This window comes from Struthio camelus, chromosome Z, assembly GCF_040807025.1.
Source record: "Struthio camelus isolate bStrCam1 chromosome Z, bStrCam1.hap1, whole genome shotgun sequence".
Classification (NCBI taxonomy): domain Eukaryota; kingdom Metazoa; phylum Chordata; class Aves; order Struthioniformes; family Struthionidae; genus Struthio; species Struthio camelus.
This window is the reverse complement of record NC_090982.1, coordinates 59,790,599-59,806,315: the sequence shown is the minus strand read 5'-3', so window position 1 is coordinate 59,806,315 and position 15,717 is coordinate 59,790,599. Positions and strand designations below refer to the sequence as shown.

General features: G+C 37.7%; 1 protein-coding gene across 11 annotated transcripts in view; it reads left to right on the top strand.

The window, feature by feature from the left end:
- The window catches only part of LOC104152910 (DNA mismatch repair protein Msh3), a 128,940-nt gene that overhangs the window by 19,517 nt on the left and 93,706 nt on the right, over positions 1–15,717 (top strand). For 4 of the 11 annotated variants that reach the window (XM_068929094.1, XM_068929097.1, XM_068929095.1 and 1 more), the window contains 5 exons: positions 3,263–3,475; positions 3,741–3,857; positions 4,640–4,759; positions 6,361–6,504; positions 7,406–7,572. In XM_068929094.1, coding sequence (XP_068785195.1) covers positions 3,263–3,475; positions 3,741–3,857; positions 4,640–4,759; positions 6,361–6,504; positions 7,406–7,572 — 761 coding nt within the window. Of the gene's footprint in view, positions 1–3,262; positions 3,476–3,740; positions 3,858–4,639; positions 4,760–6,358; positions 6,505–7,405; positions 7,573–15,717 lie in introns of all 11 variants that reach the window. The other 7 variants (XM_068929101.1, XM_068929100.1, XM_068929103.1 and 4 more) reach the window with 2 other exon arrangements.

Here is a 15,717-nt window from a genome sequence, read left to right as displayed (position 1 = left end):
TATGGATGTTTTCTTGGACTCTTAGCATAATGAACAGAGTAGCTCTTGTGGTTCTTCAGTGATATCATTAAATGGTGCTTTCTTTTATTAAGTGGTGACTAGAGAGCAGAAATATTGGCCATGTGTTTTGGGATTATGAATGAATCTATTTCCATAATATCAAATCTTTAGTGTGGCCTTCTTTCAGTTAATAGGGGCTGAAAATTTCAAATCGTGTTTTTGAAAACAAAAACTGATAGAAATTTATTACTGAAATGTAGCTCAATTCAGCTGTAGTTGAAGCTAGTATCGCTAACTACTAACTATGTCTCTATTTCTTTTCATCTGCAGAAGCTATAAGGTAGCTCTCGTGAAAAGTTATTGTAATGATACCTACAATATAAGTCGATAAAGAGTTTAATAGTACCTTGCTTCTCCTTTGATTATGGAGGAATTGAATTCCATCTCATTCAGGGGAACCATTGTAAATGTGTGGTGGTTTTTTTGGGGTCACCTTGCACAGTGTAAACTGTTTAAGTGCTAAAAGGCATATCATGAGTCCTGTATTGTTTTTACATTGGGATTCAGGTATTCTTTAACAAAAGGGAAGACTTTACATCTGGCTCTTCACAGGAAGGCAAACGTATGGAAGGGTGTACAATTTGACTTTCTTTGTCTGAGGTTACGATATTAAATTGGAGTGTCTGGGCTGTGTGAACATACAATGGAAAGGGGAGGAGTGAAACGAACGGTATTTGGCAAGAGATTTTGTTGTGATGAGGGATTGGGAATATATAGCTATGTGGTCAGATGGAGAGTAAAGAAAAGCACATCCTTCCCTGTCCCTCTTCATCAAACCTTTGTCTATCTTGGATTTATTAGTTTTCTGAGCCTTTACTCAACTTCAGTGCAGTTACATTGACACCAAGCGCTGCCTTTGTTACTTTAGTCAATAAATGACATGTCTCACAGATGTGTGAGAGCAAATTCTAGGTGCTGAAACTCTGAAGTGTATGTATTTTACACGTGCTTCTATATAAAGTATGCATAGAGAATATTCTTCCTTTTATGTTAGTGACTTTCTCTCCAATAATATTGGAGGTAGCACATGCCTGGCACAGTTCGACAGGAACCGCAACAGAAGTGTATGTTTGGTGTATGTTTGGTGTACGTGGAACTCCTGCCACCAGGCTGTGCGCTTAAGATGGATGTTTCTGCAGAACTTGGATTTCTCTATATATTTGAACAGATGTGTTTTTTAACCTTCCATATGTCAACTGGTGCAGTATTAGTGCTTTCCTACTCCAGAGGCTGTTTTCCAATACACTAACACTGATGTGCTTTTCATAGCAATTTTGCCACTGCACGTTCCTATCCTTGGACAATTGGGTCCAGCCGATCCCTAACCAATAACAAAACAGTTGGGTCTAGCTGAAAACTATGTGATCATCCGGGTTGTATATTAATTGCACTGCAGTTAATTTGATGTTACTTCACTGCTTTTAGCACGTGCAGAGAGTCTGCAAGCAGGATGTATGCAAAGTAAAAGTAAACAGCAATAATTTATTGCGTAATATACTCGGTAGATAGCGAGGGCTCGTCGTGGTCTACTTGACAAAGCATCAATGTATTCATCTTTCCCTATAAGACACCTGTTGAGTCTGTACTGATCAGGCAGTCAGATGAGGAAGAGCCCCTGTTTTGCCCCTTGGAATGGCCTATCTTAGGTGTTTCTATCTTCTGATTCTTTGCTTTTTTCTTAGAGTTTCTAACCTTTTTTTGTTAGTATTTTTCCTTCAAATTCCTTGAGCTGCTCACTTATTTCCATCTCAATTAAACTTCATCTATGTTTTTACTTTTCTTCCTCTCATGGCCTTAGTGCGTGTGCTTTCTCACTCTTAGATAACAGTGTTCTCGGTAAAAATGAGCTGAGTTCATGCTGCTGGCTGGCAGTATGGCTTTAGCCTGGGCTGGCCCAGGCTAAAGCTTGAATCCAAGACAGCTGAATCCCCTGGCGGAGGATTATAACAGAGCCATCCAAGCTCCTGGGGCCATCTGAGTTCTGGACATGGTACAGCGCTGTTTGTGCTGGGCTGCGTTGTCTGTTTATCAAATGGGTCGTGCCTTTATTGTTGGGAAGTGCAAAGTTGAAAGTTAACAGTACAGCTAAACGTTCTTTTTTTCTGTCATTTTCTCACTGCATTCTTTATGCACTTCCATGACTTAGCGTACGTGATTTGTACTGTCCATGTGTTTTTTGAGTTATCCATTGCTCCTAAACACCCAGTCGTCCATGTTCTGTGTAATCTAGATGTAGTTGTTAGAAACTGAAGCTTAACGGGTTTATTTGCAGATATAGCAACTCACAGCACAGGACAATCACTCATGTTTTGTACAGCTGTACACTTCAAAAACTTATGTGTGGGAAGTTGTCTGCATATCTTTTTTCTTTTGAAACCAATTTTATCAAAACACGATATTGGAAAAGTTGCAAGGAATTCTGAAGTGTATCAGTGCTATTTGCTGCAGTTGTAAAGCACTTGAGGCTCAATGGCACGCCATCATCACATTTACAATACAGAACAAAACAAAAGTTGTAGAGCTGAAGTGAGTTGGCTGGCCTAAGCCACACAATGTCATCATGAATGATGAACAGCAGAGAGAATAGGCTCAAACCCTTAACTGTTATGGATTTTAGAAACTATAATATAGATGTTCTCTATTTAAGAGTAAATAAATGATTTTGGCATGTTTGCTGGGTTTACGTAGGAAGAGCAGACTGGACAAAAAATGGTTTGGTGCTTAAGACAGTGAATTGAGACTTGTATAGGTTTAGTTCTTGATTTACTGTGGATTTTTGGAGCATCATTATTCTCTCTACACTTTGATTTCTCATCTGTAAATTGCAGTGGTAATTCATCCTTTCACTTTTTTTTTTTTTTTAAAACTTTTTTTGGTCTGGCCAGTTTAGACTGCCAGGTCTTTGCAATTGGATGTCTCTTGGTGTGTGGTTTGAGCGCTCATGATACAACAGGGATTTCGTATCAGCTGAGACGTCTAAGGGTTGTTGCAGTGCAAGTAAAATAATTGATGCAACATCTTAATAGCTTTTAATTCCAAATAGACTGTATTCTGTATTTCCTACTTTAATAGTTTTGCTGCCTGTTTCTGGAGCCCTTTACTGCAAGAACAATGCCTCGCTGTATGGTGACTGTAAGTCAGTCTGCAGGGGTGATTGATTTATTTGATGATTCTTAACTATTCTTTATCCTCTTATTTACAGGAGGAGTCACGCTGTGATCTTAGTCAGTTTTCTGCATCTCTTAAGAGTTATGAAAATACTCAAAATACTTCAGATGTAAGCCTTAACAAGAGAACCAAGAGCATTTACACTCCGCTAGAACTTCAGTTCATAGAAATGAAGAAACAGTATAAAGATGCTGTTTTGTGTGTGGAATGTGGATACAAATATCGCTTCTTTGGAGAAGATGCAGAGGTAACTTTTACCAGGATTAAGGAAGGATACTTGCCTTATATTAGTGTGTTACCAGGTGTATTGCCCCTTCCAGGAGGAAAGCTTCTGGGGCATGAATTTTATGTTTTCTTAATAAGATAATTTCATAGTTGTGAATCAATATTGTAACAGAGATGAACATCTGAATGGCATTTTGATGCGTTTGTGTTTATAGAAGTTCTGTTTTACCTGCAGTTACTGTTGATCGCCTGAATTATCAACTGACTCTTCTTTTTGTACTTTGCAGATTGCAGCTAGAGAGCTAAACATTTATTGTCATCCAGATCATAACTTTATGACTGCCAGTATACCAAGCCACAGACTGTTTGTCCATGTGCGGCGACTTGTAGCGAAAGGATATAAGGTCCCCTCTGGCTTTTATTAAATGCTGTTTTGGACAGGATAGCACTGAAATGATTTGCGTTTATTGTAGTACAATCTTATAAGTATGAAATTCATTATCAACTGTTTTTGCAATTAAAATGCTAACTTAACCTTATTTCAATTTTTCAGTTTGGTGAATGTCATGGAATTTAAGTAGATTGAGTCTTCCTCTGTTGTTTATACAGAAAAATAGCTTCATATTTTCTGCAACAGTTCTTTCTCTCGGTGATCTTTATTTTAAGCGTTTGCATTTGATAAAGAGAAATGTTCTGTCCCCCCCCTCCTTTTTTTTTTTTTCCCCCCTCTTATACCCTTCTATTTGGTATCCCAGCTGATACTTTTTTTCTCCTCTTTTCCTGCCTGTTATTGATCTCTCCCTATAGGTCTGAGACTTTTCGTTGATACCCGTTGTTTTGTGTGTCATGATGAGTTTTACTGCTTACAAGAAAAAGACCTGTTGCATTTAAATTGATTGCAGCAGCCATACTTTGGCAAGTGCTGGACTCTAGCTAAATTGTTTCAAAATGGGACAAGAAGCAGAGGGGCGGTTGAGAGGGTGTAGTTTGAAATAATAGAGTATAAGGAAAAGCTGTAACTTAGTAGTCTCTGTTAGTGGGATTGATGTTAGCCTCTGCTCTCCCTGTTCAGCTTTAATGGTACACCTGTTGTGTTCGTTTGTTAGGAGAGCACCAGATTTATCAAAAGAAAGTTGCCTTTTATCCAGGAGCTAACATTGCTTCTTGTCTGGGTGTCTGCCTGTAGGTTGGAGTAATAAAACAAACGGAAACTGCAGCACTGAAAGCTGCTGGAGAAAATAAAAGCTCTCTCTTCACCCGGAAACTGACTGCTCTCTATACGAAATCTACGCTTATTGGAGAAGATATCCTTTTCACCTGAGTTTAGTTTCAGACTAATCTTTGGTGTATGAGATACCATAATACTACAATTATCTCTTAGATGGAACATGAGTATTTAGTGGCTGGCAGGTGACATAGGAATGATTGACCTGGGAGCAGGAAATGAAATTCCTTTAGTTTTATATTGTGGTAAAATCTGATCCAGACTTTATAAAGAATTTAATCTTTTAAGAGCTTTAGGTTTGTTGCAAAGCTGTAGAGTTTGTGTTTCCTACAGTTATTTGCCTAAGTCATTTTCCTAAGTCTGCTGTGTTCTGTAGGCCTTGCCTTCAACTAGGTGTTAGACTAGGTTGAGAGTGTATAGAATTAGTGATTGAAGAGGGCTCCCAGGAAGAATTGATTGCTTGGTGTCAACAACTTGCTTTAAGTGAAAAGAAGGTACTAAAATCAATGGACTGTTAAAATCTGGCAAGGACATTTCACTTGTAACTCTTGTAACAAAATGTAAAAAACAGATGAAAAGAGCTTTTGACTAGTGAAATTGTTTTCTTAATTTCTCTTCTTCCAGCCTTTATTCTTCTTTTTCCTGCTTTATCCCCTACTGTTTTTTCTTTAATTTCTCAGGCTAGTACTTGCTAGGTACCAAGATCCTAAAAGAAAACTTGAGCTGAAGTGAATTGCTTTGAGTTTACTGTGAGCTATCAGTAGCTTTTGTACTGTGAGCTTATCAGTAGCTTATCAGTACCTTTTATATTGAGGTTCTCATCATGTTCTCCATTCTTGTGCTGAAGCCCTTTCTTGGCTGCTTTCTGTGGGCTTGAAAACAATGTTCGGGTTTGCTGCTGGTTCTAAAGCCCTGTCAGGGAAGGGGAAAAGGGGTGTTAACTATCATGTATTTCCCATTCATTTGTCAGATTAATGACTTTGAGATGGCACTTCCCATACATCAGGGAAGCAGGTTGCTCCTCAGTATTTTGTGGAAAAAAAGGGGCATATAACACAGTCCTGAGGTTTTGTTGCAGAATTTCTGCTGCACGTACAGATTCTCTTGTAGTGGTTGCCAAACTGGGTGAAAGCAGGTTCAGCAGTATGACCCAGTCTGGTGGACTGATACGCAGCAAGTTTTCAGTGAGATTAACCTGCTGCTCCTGCTAAGATGTAGACTTCTGCTTGAGTCAAGATACTGCCTGCTTTTTTTGGTCAGGTATATGTGGTTTTTGGCTATTAAGTCAAGGCAACATGTGTGGAGTAAGCCATGTGCAGAGTCAGTAGGCAGTTTAGCTTTTGGCATAACTATTCGTGCCTTGAATTAGGAGACCTGCAGACACAGCAGAAGATAGCCTTTTCATGAGCTGATGAAATCTGTTCATCTTGCGACTGCCTGTAACATGAAGGTAGCCACTGAGTTCTGTTCTGGTGCTTACAGTCACCTGAAGTCCTCTATGATCGTACGAGGAATCAAGCTAATACAGAAAAAGGAAATGTGTCTCAATCTAATAGACATTTAGTCTAGAAGGACCAATGCAGGATCTAATTGAGAAGGACTTAAGTCTGGAAGGCCCTATGAAAAATCCATCAAAATCTGTGTGTGCTATAAGTTGTTATTTTTTTTAACATTTGTTACATGTGAACCCTTTGCTGAAGCTGGATGATTCTGTAGATGTTGAAGAGGTGACAACAGATGTCCCTGATAACTACCTCCTCTGTATCTGTGAAAATGGAGAAAACTTAAAAGACAGGAAGAAAGGTGATGTTGCTATAGGCATTATGGTAAGTTAGTTTCACAGAAGAGGTAGGTGGTTATCTTCATCCATTCTTGAATCTTCTCTTAGGGTGTTTTTTTTTTTTTTTAACTTGTAGCAAGGTACAGTTTATGAGAAATCATTTATGACTGTATTGTGATAGCTTAATATTTGAAAACTTCAGAAAAGGTTTAGAGTTGATAGCTGGATATTTCTGTTTTAGTTTTTGTTTGGTTGGTTTTTTGTTTATTTTTTCTGCCATAACCTCTTGAAAGCATAGCTATGTTTTTAACCAAATACAGGAAACCTGTTAGTTCAGATGCTTTATTAATGCTAAACTTTAAACATTTGCAGGGATGATATTTTAATACATGCAAGCACTTTTTTCTCTGCAAAATATCTTTGGAGGAAGAGACTAATGCAGTCATTACTGCCTACACTGTAGATTTATATCGTCTTTAGTAGTGAACATTAAAAGCTGAGAAGTGTGTAACTGGCAAAACACTATGAAATAAGTACAATAATCTCTAGAGTCCTGTCTGTTGCGAATTCTTTAATCTGCAAACATCTTGATTGTGCTTGTATTTGAATGTCACACTGCAATTGAGAACGAGCAAAAAAAAAATGTAATTTGAGTAGTCCTTAACAGTAAGAAAATTTGAGCAATGATGGACTAATGGTAACAAGAGCATGTTAACGTTTTTTAAGGTATTGTTATCCTTTACAGAGACAAAATTGTGGTAGCCTTTCAAAATTATTACTATATGAAAAACGTTATATTTTTAATCTGCCACTTTTGCTAAGCGTATGGGTGATGGGATCTATCATTTTTGTACCACAGACTTTCTTTCTGGCTTCACAGTTTGAGTCACTGAAGCTCTCCTTGAAACTTTAAATACTCAATGTGTATATATTATTTTATTTGACAGGCAGTCCAACCAACTACTGGAGAAGTCATTTTTGACAGTTTTCGGGACTGTGCATCTCGCTTAGAATTAGAAAGTCGGGTTTTGCGCCTGCAGCCAGTTGAACTAATACTTCCATCCAGCTTGTCAGATCAATCTGAAAAGCTCATCCACAGTATAACCTCCATGAGGTATGTGCTATGGGGATTTTGTTGTTGTTTGTTTTTTTGCCTTTGTTTTCAGTTGCAGCATAGCTGCTATTGAGATTTAGATCTGGAAGCAAGCACTGATGCGTAGTTCTGTAAAGGCCTTTTCTGCAACATCTGTAATTTGTTACTGGGTTGAAAGTTCCCCAAACCATTGAGTTCTGAGTATGCATTGTTGACTTGTGTTTAGACCGAAATTCACAGCTTCTGTCTCAGGCCTACGAAAGGTTTGTGCACCTAAATGTTTGTTCTTATTGAGATTATCTTGCACCCCTTCTCTCCTACCCAGTCATGTGATCTATTGAATTTATTTCAGTGCTGATGCCTATATCTGAGATCTGAAAGTGGTGGTTTTGACTACTTCTATTTTTTTGTCGTAGCCGTAAGACTTCTAAATGGCATGGAACTTTTTTTTTTCTGTGTCTTTTTTTTTTTTGACGTAGTTTTTTGTTTATTTTTTACTTTTAATGTAGATAGAATGAAATACCAGTTGCAAATGTTTTTCATGCCTATTTGTCCTATTAGACTATCTTAAATTTAGATAAGGTCTGATAATGGCTGACTTCCATTTATATTTTGAATTCTCTTTGAAAATGTGTAACTTTACGCTTGAAATACATAATGTCAATTTTACTGCAGAATAAAACCAGAATAGGACATAATTTGTAGGATGACACTTCGGACATAATTGCAGGATGATTAAGGGACTAAAGCAATCTTCTGAGCATATATGGTGAGCTTGCAAAATCTTGCAGGTGAAATTTTTGTGAGAAATTTTTCTTTTTCTTTTTTTTTTTTTTATTTTAAACATGCAGCTCTTGGCTATAGGGAACTGGCTAAGAGCTTGGCGTACCCATTTTGAGTGAACTAATTGAAAAGAACAGTATTTTTCCTTCTGCCTGTTAACAAGACTGGAGCTAAAAGAAGTCAAGGAACAATTTTTGTATTACGTAAGCAAAATTTTGCATTGAGGGAATATAAGTATCAGCACTTCCCACACTGTAAAGATAGACAAATGCATCATTGTCATGTGGGTGGTAGCCTACTGACAGATTTTCGACTCTATGCATTTGACTGCCTTATTTAAACTCTGCCCATGTCATCGTCTTCTGGCTTCCTCTAATGCTCTAGACTGCCGAGCTGCTTAATCGGTCCGGTCCACAAGTGTTGTCTTCCCCAGTTGCCGCTGTAATCTTTCTTGCCCCCTCTGCGAACAAAAAAAAAGAAGGTTGACATGACATACTGGGGAGGCAGTCATCTCATCAGGGAGAGCCGATTTCATAGCATCATCTGCGCAAGTGCCTGTAATGTGCCGTACTTGGCTATCAAGCTTTCAAGGGCAGGTGTGTATGAGAGGCAAGACTGACAAAAGGGAGTGAAAACTTCTGATCCTGTTTTAGGGATCTTTCTTTAGAAAAAGTAGCTTGTGAAAGTGGTGTCTTCCAACACTGTTGAGCTGAGCAGTGAAGTTGTGATGCCAAAGCTTGTTGTGAAGTGTGCTCCTTGTCATATTAGGGTCCTTGTTTCCCTCAGCTCGTTCACAGACTGCAGAGCCCTAAGCAGTTAAAAAGTCACCTCTAATTAGACTGAGTATTGAACAAGCAAAGGTGATTTGTTTCCTTGCAGTAAAATGATTTGTTGAGATTTGGGCAAATAAAATTATCAGATTAGGAAGTAACAAATGTTTTCCGCTTGTCAACAGATGTACAATTTTGCCTTGGTACTCCTGTTACTTTGATAACTTTCTTTCTCTTTTGCAAATTAATTCCGCAACAGTATGCACGCGAATACCTCTAAATATACCGTGAGGAAGAAGAAAAACCTGTTTTTTTTCTTTACCCCTAATTTGCTTGCTCCTTTCAGCTGTACCATGACAACTTCTTAATTAAATTCTTCAACCTGAGCATTTGTTTTAGTACTGATTCTATACATGAAGAAAAAATTAAATACTTCAGGCTGAAAAGGAGGTTAGTGTTGTGCACTGATAGTTTTGTCAGATTTTGAGGCAATCAAAACTATATGTTGTGATAAGCTATTCTGATACCGGTTTGAGAGAGCAGTGGTTGTTTGTTTGTTTTTTCACTTGTGCATAACTGATGTATTAGTAAGTAACTCTTATTTCTGTTAAGAACAAAAAATACCTATAGATTAGCTGATTTTTTTGAATGGATTTCTCTCCCCCCCCCCCCCCTTTCTGGTAATTACCCAGAAACAATTAACTAAGAAGCTCTCCGGTTTAAATGTCCTTAATTACTTGGAAGTGACAGAAATTAAATGCCTTAACTTCAGTGCACTTCGATAACCTTCTTTCAGAAACAATTGTTTATGCATTTTCTTGTGTTAAAGATTTAACCGCTAGAGGGCCTTGCAGTATTTAATATTAATTTAAGTGGTTCCAATATGCTCCTTTCCTGTATTTTTAACTAGGCTTCAGTTTTTATATAATTGCTTTGATGCTGGCAATAATGTCATTCTCATACACACTGGGTGGACTAAAGTACTCCTTTTTGGTTGTTATGCATTACCCATCACAGTCTTAGACTTCATCTTTTCTAATAATTTTTGGTGAGACGCATCCATTAGCTTAAAGACATTTTATTATATAATTCTTTGGAGACCTTTCTGGCTAAAACCATGCGAACTAGGATCTTATGTTTCATGAGGGCTCATCATCCCTTTGTGCAGGCATAATGTAGTGGAAAACACTGAATTTATAAAAACAGGATACAGATGGGAGAGAAAAATAGTCCTAGGAAATGTACGTGTTGGAGTGGTTGGGCGCAGAGACGAGCCTTGCTGCTGGCTGCGTGCAAACGTCATGTAGGAACTGCACCGGGGGATGCTTCAGTAACTCAGGGGCTGATTTACTTTTGGATTTCGCGTTTTACAACTTCCATGTTAAGCAATCAGGGTGGTGTGGGCTATGTCACCTGCAGGAAAAGTGTCCTGATAATGAAATTATTTAAATAATAATAAGTTAAAGTAAGTTATTGCAGCTGTATGAGAGCAGACATAGTCTGGTTTAACGTCTGGTTACACTAACAGAGTGGAAAGTATCTGTGTGATTTCCTTGGTTGCTTTTTTTTTTTTTTTTTAAATACAAAGACCAAATCAGAATAGTGTGTACTTCTCTCTGTCTTCAGTATATAAAAATAAAACATGCATAATATTTATAATTCCTTTTTACAGAATTACCTATTCTTCTCTTTTTTTTGCCACCACAGCTATGTCCAGGCTCAGTAATGTCGTTCACAGTATTTACTGGTGCTTCTAATTTGATATTATGTATGTTTTCACAGCCAAATTTGGGGAACTTTATGATGGTAGAAATTATTTATGCGGATTAATGTAAAATAATTAAGAAGTTTGAGTCAGAAATGAAAGTGCAGATAAAATTATACAATGGAAAATGGCCTTTTTCTTCACTTTTGAAGTTATATGCAGTACAGTGATAATAAAAAGTTTGATCATGGATCACAGATGAGTGCAGAAAATTGTTTGGCAGAGTTGTATGTGGCTGAAAACAGTGTCTTACAATAGGTAAAATGAGGCAACTTTTATAATAAGTTAAGAAATGGCTGAAGGAGTTGTCTTTAATTTTGTTTCGTGGGCAATTTTGAAGAGAGAGCAGAGAGCTGCTCGAGCAAGAGCTGTGCAAGAGTGGCAGTTTGAGCTGTGCCCAAGAAAGCAGTATACGGCTTGCAGAATAAGTGGTGGGAGAGCTGATTGCATTTCTTAAGTGCTCCATGTCTAAATTTAGGCGTGGACGTTAATGTAATGAACAGTAAGTGAAGATAAGTGCTACTGTAATAAGATTGCTTAACTGTTCCTATGATTTGTTCATTGCCTGGAGCTTTTTTTTTTATTTTATTTTTTGTCATATGAAGCCAGTTTAGTTAAACTGCATCTGAGGGAAAAATCTAAGCCTTCTGAATCAATAGGCACTTCACCGTTGTTTTAAATGAAGCCAGGCTCATCATCTTTTTATAAAAGTCTTGCTTAACTGTTTAGATTAAACGGCAGTCTTCATTTACCAACCTAAGTAACCTTTAGAAGACCTTGTGGTACAGATTTGTGTAATAAAATGTTTTTCTAGGTACTTTCCCCCTTGGTAATTCTCTCTCAAACTTATGGAAGCAAACATACAGAAATGTGTGTTAGAACTGATATGACTTGATTTTCATACTCGTTTTCTTCCAGCATGTTGCTCTTCCTGGTGGTAAATGAAACAGTCCTATTGCCAATGTCATGCCCATAAGAATTAATAACTAAAAAGTCTTTTCAAGGACACTGAACTGGAGGTCAGTGTCATACTGACATAAGTCATACTCGTACATAAGTTAAAAGTAGGTTATGGAAACTGGTTCAGAACAAACTGTTCTGGCAGGTACGCTTCTGTTCCTGAGTAGTTAGTAACATCTGTTAGCAAGGGTTGGCCTGGCTCAAGGAAAATCTCGTAATGATTTTAGTTGCTTTGTCTAGGAGACCATGAAAATGTTTCTAATCAAGGCTCAGTTCCCCTCCTTCTTAACTTATTGGCTACATTAAAAGTTGGCCTGTACTGTTTTTCCTCAAATAACTTTTGAGGCTCCTTTCCCTTGTGATTGTTCTTGTTCTTCACATGTGCTCCTTTTTTGTTTTATTGAAAACTGTGTTACTTCCATCCAAAACATCTTAAGAGTGCCCCAGTGATCCTCCTTACAGTTCTTCCTATTTGTTCTTTTTATGCAAACGTTGCTAATGTTTTATTCTGCAGCATTGCTTCGATACTGTGTAAAAAAAACCTCATGGTTCACAAATATTTCACTTTCGACTCCAAATTATCATTTCACCCAAGCTTGCACAGTGTGTTTTTTCCCCCCCATGCTTTGTTAGATGTCCAGCCAATAATTTTAAAATCAAGATGATGTGATAACTAACTTGCTGTCTGTGCCCCCAGATTTTTCATTTTATTCTGTTTACAGACCATAATGTCTTCTTCCTAGTAACTTGGGCCTGTAATCTGAGACATTTTTGAATATCTGTTACTTGTTCCTCTGTAATGCGTTTTTCCTTCTGATTATGGCATTCATGTTTCACTTTTTGCTTGAACATGTTATATTGTCTTTGGCCTGGAGTTTTGGAGTTTGTTTCCTGGAATTCCTGTATGCCTCAAATCCATTGAGAGCTCTGGTGCTAAAGCATCCTCCCAGCTTATTGATATGATCAAATTACCTTAGGGCCTAATCCCTTGAGTAACTGATCTCCCATCATTGCGTGCAACACAAGCTTGATTTCTTTGTGTATTTAAGGACCTCCATAAATTTAGTTTCAAGCTCTTTCTGCTTACACTAAATCAATGAAGTGATGAATATCCCTTCTGATTCATCAATATTCTCTGCCTTTAACTTTATAACAGTTGTGATTTCTCAGGTACTTCCGCTGTTCCACGTGTGTTTTAGTCAATCATGACAGATCTGAATCTGCAGAATATCAACCCAGAGCATTAGCTCTGGCTCAATAGGTGGTAATCTTTGACTGCCGTTTGTTTCTTATCATCCTGCAGGATTTTGTCCACCAATGGTAGGTTATCAGAAATCAAGAAGAAGATACTTCTCTGGCCTTTTATTTTAAAGGTGCCTGTTGCCAGGACACAATAGAATCCTGCTAGGGGTATAGGGTGAACTGTAGCCGATTTATTACGTGCATTGGTCAATAGTGCTATTCATTGCTAATTGCTGTCGTGGATAGAATTATGGATTTATGTCCATAGCGAAGGAGTAGGAACTCAGCTGGAACGAGCTCTGTGAAATCTTCTAAATGATTTTAAAATGCATCTCATTTTGTGGATTTTATATATGGCTGATGGTGATTAAAATCAGAGGATGCTTTCATACAGTTAATTTTGAGAATTTTTTTTAAAAGAGGAAGCAGAAATATGCATATATTTACGTGGCTCAGCTTGTGAGATTTGTAGGTGAGCAGGGAGGGAAAGGCTATGCTGAGACAGAAACGAGATACCAAAAGGTTACAGCAAAAGTAAACAGCATTGCAGCTGAAGTGGCTGAACAGAGGAGTGAAAAGTATTTAAAGGGAGAGTGATCATAAAAATGAGTGGTTTCATGGTTTGTATAGTTTGTGGTATTCCCATGGATTTTTAAGTGAAAGGCAAGCTGTGGCAAACATCTTGAGAATGTTTTGCATAAGTGGAGGCTACAAGCAGTTGAATTTGCAGCAGGAAAAAACAACGTATAAAACCAGTGTGAGCTATTTTCTGTAAATTCAGTAAACATCTGTTCAGTGATGCGTGTGTTTTTTGACTAGAGAGGCTTTCTGTACTGCCAATTCATGTTCTGGACAACTCAGCTGTATGGAGAGCTTTTCGAAACGTATCGGTCATGTTATAGCTCACTTGTTTGGAACAGACGGAAAAAAGCAAGTATTTATCAAATTGTATAATGATCTGAAAGAATTGTTGGACATTTTTTTAATATAATCTTGTTGCGGTTGTGAAAGAGATACTGTTCTCAATATTGTAGTTTTGTCTTTTGTAGCATTGCCCGTGAAGGAACGTGGGGCTTACACCTCTTCTGACAAACTGCTTTTGTGTAAAGACTACTACTTTCGCCACTGCCTGCCTTACTGGTCTTGACAGTTTGGGACACAAGACAGGCATATGGCATCCTTTGGATGAAATTACTGGTTGTCACATGTGCAGAACTGTCACTAGTAAAAAATGGGGAGGAAGTCACAAAACACTGTATCCGATTGCGGTGGAACTTGCTCTCAGAGCGCGTTTCCCAACCTAGCTGTTATATTAGATAAAAAAGTTAACATTATCTGTTGCAGTAGCAGCTAGCCTTTGGTGGCCCTGCCCAGCAGGTGTGGTTTTATAAATTCCTCCTGGCAAAAGAGAAGATGCCCCTAATGATGAGCTTCCCTAGTAATTCACACCTGGTTTGAAGGTGCATTATTTTCCACATGATTGCAGGATGCACGGAAAGCGTATTATGTGCAGCATCTATGTTTGTGGTCTTCTTGCACTGATTAGCGATATTCATGTTCTTTTTTCAGCAGTTAAGCCAGAAATTATTCAATGATTAGACTGATATTGATGACTTCAAATTTTAACAGTGAAAAAACTTAACTTTTTAATTAAAGCACTTTATTGAAAGAAGCAAGAAAATTAAAACGTTAAAATTTTTTTCATGTCCTTTTTTAGCCCAGTCAAACCCAGCATTTTGTCTTTGCCATTTTATATATATGTATTTAATGTATTTGCATGTTTGAAGACAGTGTGTGCTGGCAAACACTGGATTTGGTGCTTTTAATAGTGCTCTTTGCAATGAGATGTTCTTTTAAGGGTTTATGAATTTTGCTGTGGCTAACTGATTGTATCATCTCTTTGAAAGAGGAAAAACTTAAAATGAAGGTTAACAAACTTATGTGCGTGATATGTTTCATACTACTATTTGACTCTATTTACAAATTCAGCCTACCTTCTTTACTGTTAGATGTTAAATTTCTTCAGAAGCCACATGATTTTAATTGGCAGATATGCATGTCACTAATACTCATAATTGCTGTACTATTTAAAAGCTCTCTATATATCGATTTACTAAAAACCCACATAAATTGACAACCTTTCCATCAATATTGGTTTCCTCTCCTGTCATCTTACAAAAGCTTTTGATCTGCCTACTAAAATTGCAGCCTCCTTCATGATAGAAGGCAGAGAAACGGGAGAGAGATTCTTTTTGTCGAGAGTGAATAATTGTTTGCTTCCTACAGGTAGTGAGGGCCAAAGTAAAGTGTATTTGCAAAAGTATATCTTGGCAAATACATAAAATTGCAGTGTGGTTGTTTTCCTTGTCTTCTGCATCATTATCTGATGTCTTTGCTTCTCATATTACCTCCCTCTGTGTAGGATCCATTGTGCAGGAAGAAAAGTGTGTGTCCCTTAATATTACTGCCTGCCAACTCTGGTGTCTGCCCCTTCACTTATTATTATAGGATAGGTCAGAAGCTGCAGCAAGAGAAGGTGACTGTAAGTAATGCTACTTCTTTTCTGGTTGGTATACTGTGACCTTCTTATTTCTCTCTATATATATTTATATACTGCTGAGTTCTCACTGCAGCTGTAGAAGCTGC